A 1224-nucleotide genomic window follows, 5' to 3' on the forward strand; every position below is an offset into this window, starting at 1 on the left:
GTGCAATAAAGAAAAGAAAAAAATAAGTATATAACTGTAACAATGTCTAATGTATGTGTCATTAGGTGGATTTGAGCTTGAAGCATATAAAGTAACAGAAAGAACTGAAGTTCACTTGCAAGCATATCTGTAATCGGCAGATCAAAGAGACCAAGTCAACAGGTGGACCTAATCTGTGGGCAGAAATAGTTTTAAGATTCTCCTGAGAAGCTGTGACCACTGTCATATCCTAGATGAAAGGGCCATGTAAGTACTTGGAATTGTGTTTTATTTGCTGTTTCTACTCCCATCTCTACTACTTTGAACCTTTTCTTCTCAGGACAAAGCTCAGTCTCACACATGCTCTCCATATATGCCTTTTAAAAGGGGCACTGAAACCAGGTATGTAAAAAACATTGTTAATATATTGAAAAATATATATAGGCATAGAAATATAACTGTTTTTCTGATGTCTTTCTGCCCAGGCTCTCAAAGAACATGCCTGTTATTAGATCCCTGCTCTTTCCATGGTGTTTCAGTGCTTCCAAAATGCTCAGCTTTATAAATATGACATCAACAAGTTGATGTAAGAAATTCCTGTGACCCATTCACTGCTGTGAACAGGAGATGTTTGAATGTCAAGGCATATTCTGCAAATGAAACTTTGGTAACTCCAGAATGAGTTGCTGGGAAGCATCTGTTTTATACCCTGTCCCAGTTCCTTGCCAGCCCTGCAAGAAACCCAGCTATGAGTTAGGCATGTGGCTGCTCACATGTGCAGTAGGGCAGAGCCGCCCTAACCCAGCCATGGGTGTGCTCATGGGCCGTGGGGACGGAGCACAGGGCGTGCAAAGAGAAAGCCGGAGCCGGGTTTGACCAGCCAGGAGAGGCCGAGGGAAGGGGGGCGGCGGGGGATGCCCGACTGCTGTTTGCAGCCACCTAAAGGGGGGGGGTTCCAGAGAAGGAAGGCAGAGCCAGGCTCCTCGCAGCAAAAGCATAAGAGGCCACGGGCGCGCGTGGCCACAAGAGAAATCACAGACGGCGCCCTCCATCCCTGGCTGCCCAGGCTGCCTGGTCGGGACTGCGGGATGCAGGTACGCAGCAGGCAGAGTCCGGGGCACTCACTGTCCAAGGACGCCCAGCCTCGGGAGTAGTACCCTCGGGGGCTCGGGATGGGCTAGGCAGAGGTACCCGGTTTGGCTGCCCTGGAAACGAGTTCCTCTGGGTGTCCATCCTTTTCTTTTT

At 48.8% G+C, this 1224-nt stretch overlaps 1 protein-coding gene across 1 annotated transcript in view; it reads left to right on the plus strand.

The window, feature by feature from the left end:
- Positions 1–531: 531 nt before the first annotated feature.
- LOC108500876 (melanopsin-like) overlaps positions 532–1224 on the plus strand; it is a 39548-nt gene continuing 38855 nt past the window's right edge. Inside the window, 1 exon segment of the mRNA XM_017822221.1 lies at positions 532–563. Coding sequence (XP_017677710.1) covers positions 547–563 — 17 coding nt within the window. The 5' untranslated portion in view covers positions 532–546.

This window comes from Lepidothrix coronata, unplaced genomic scaffold, assembly GCF_001604755.1.
Source record: "Lepidothrix coronata isolate B3197 unplaced genomic scaffold, Lepidothrix_coronata-1.0 Scaffold96, whole genome shotgun sequence".
Taxonomy (NCBI): domain Eukaryota; kingdom Metazoa; phylum Chordata; class Aves; order Passeriformes; family Pipridae; genus Lepidothrix; species Lepidothrix coronata.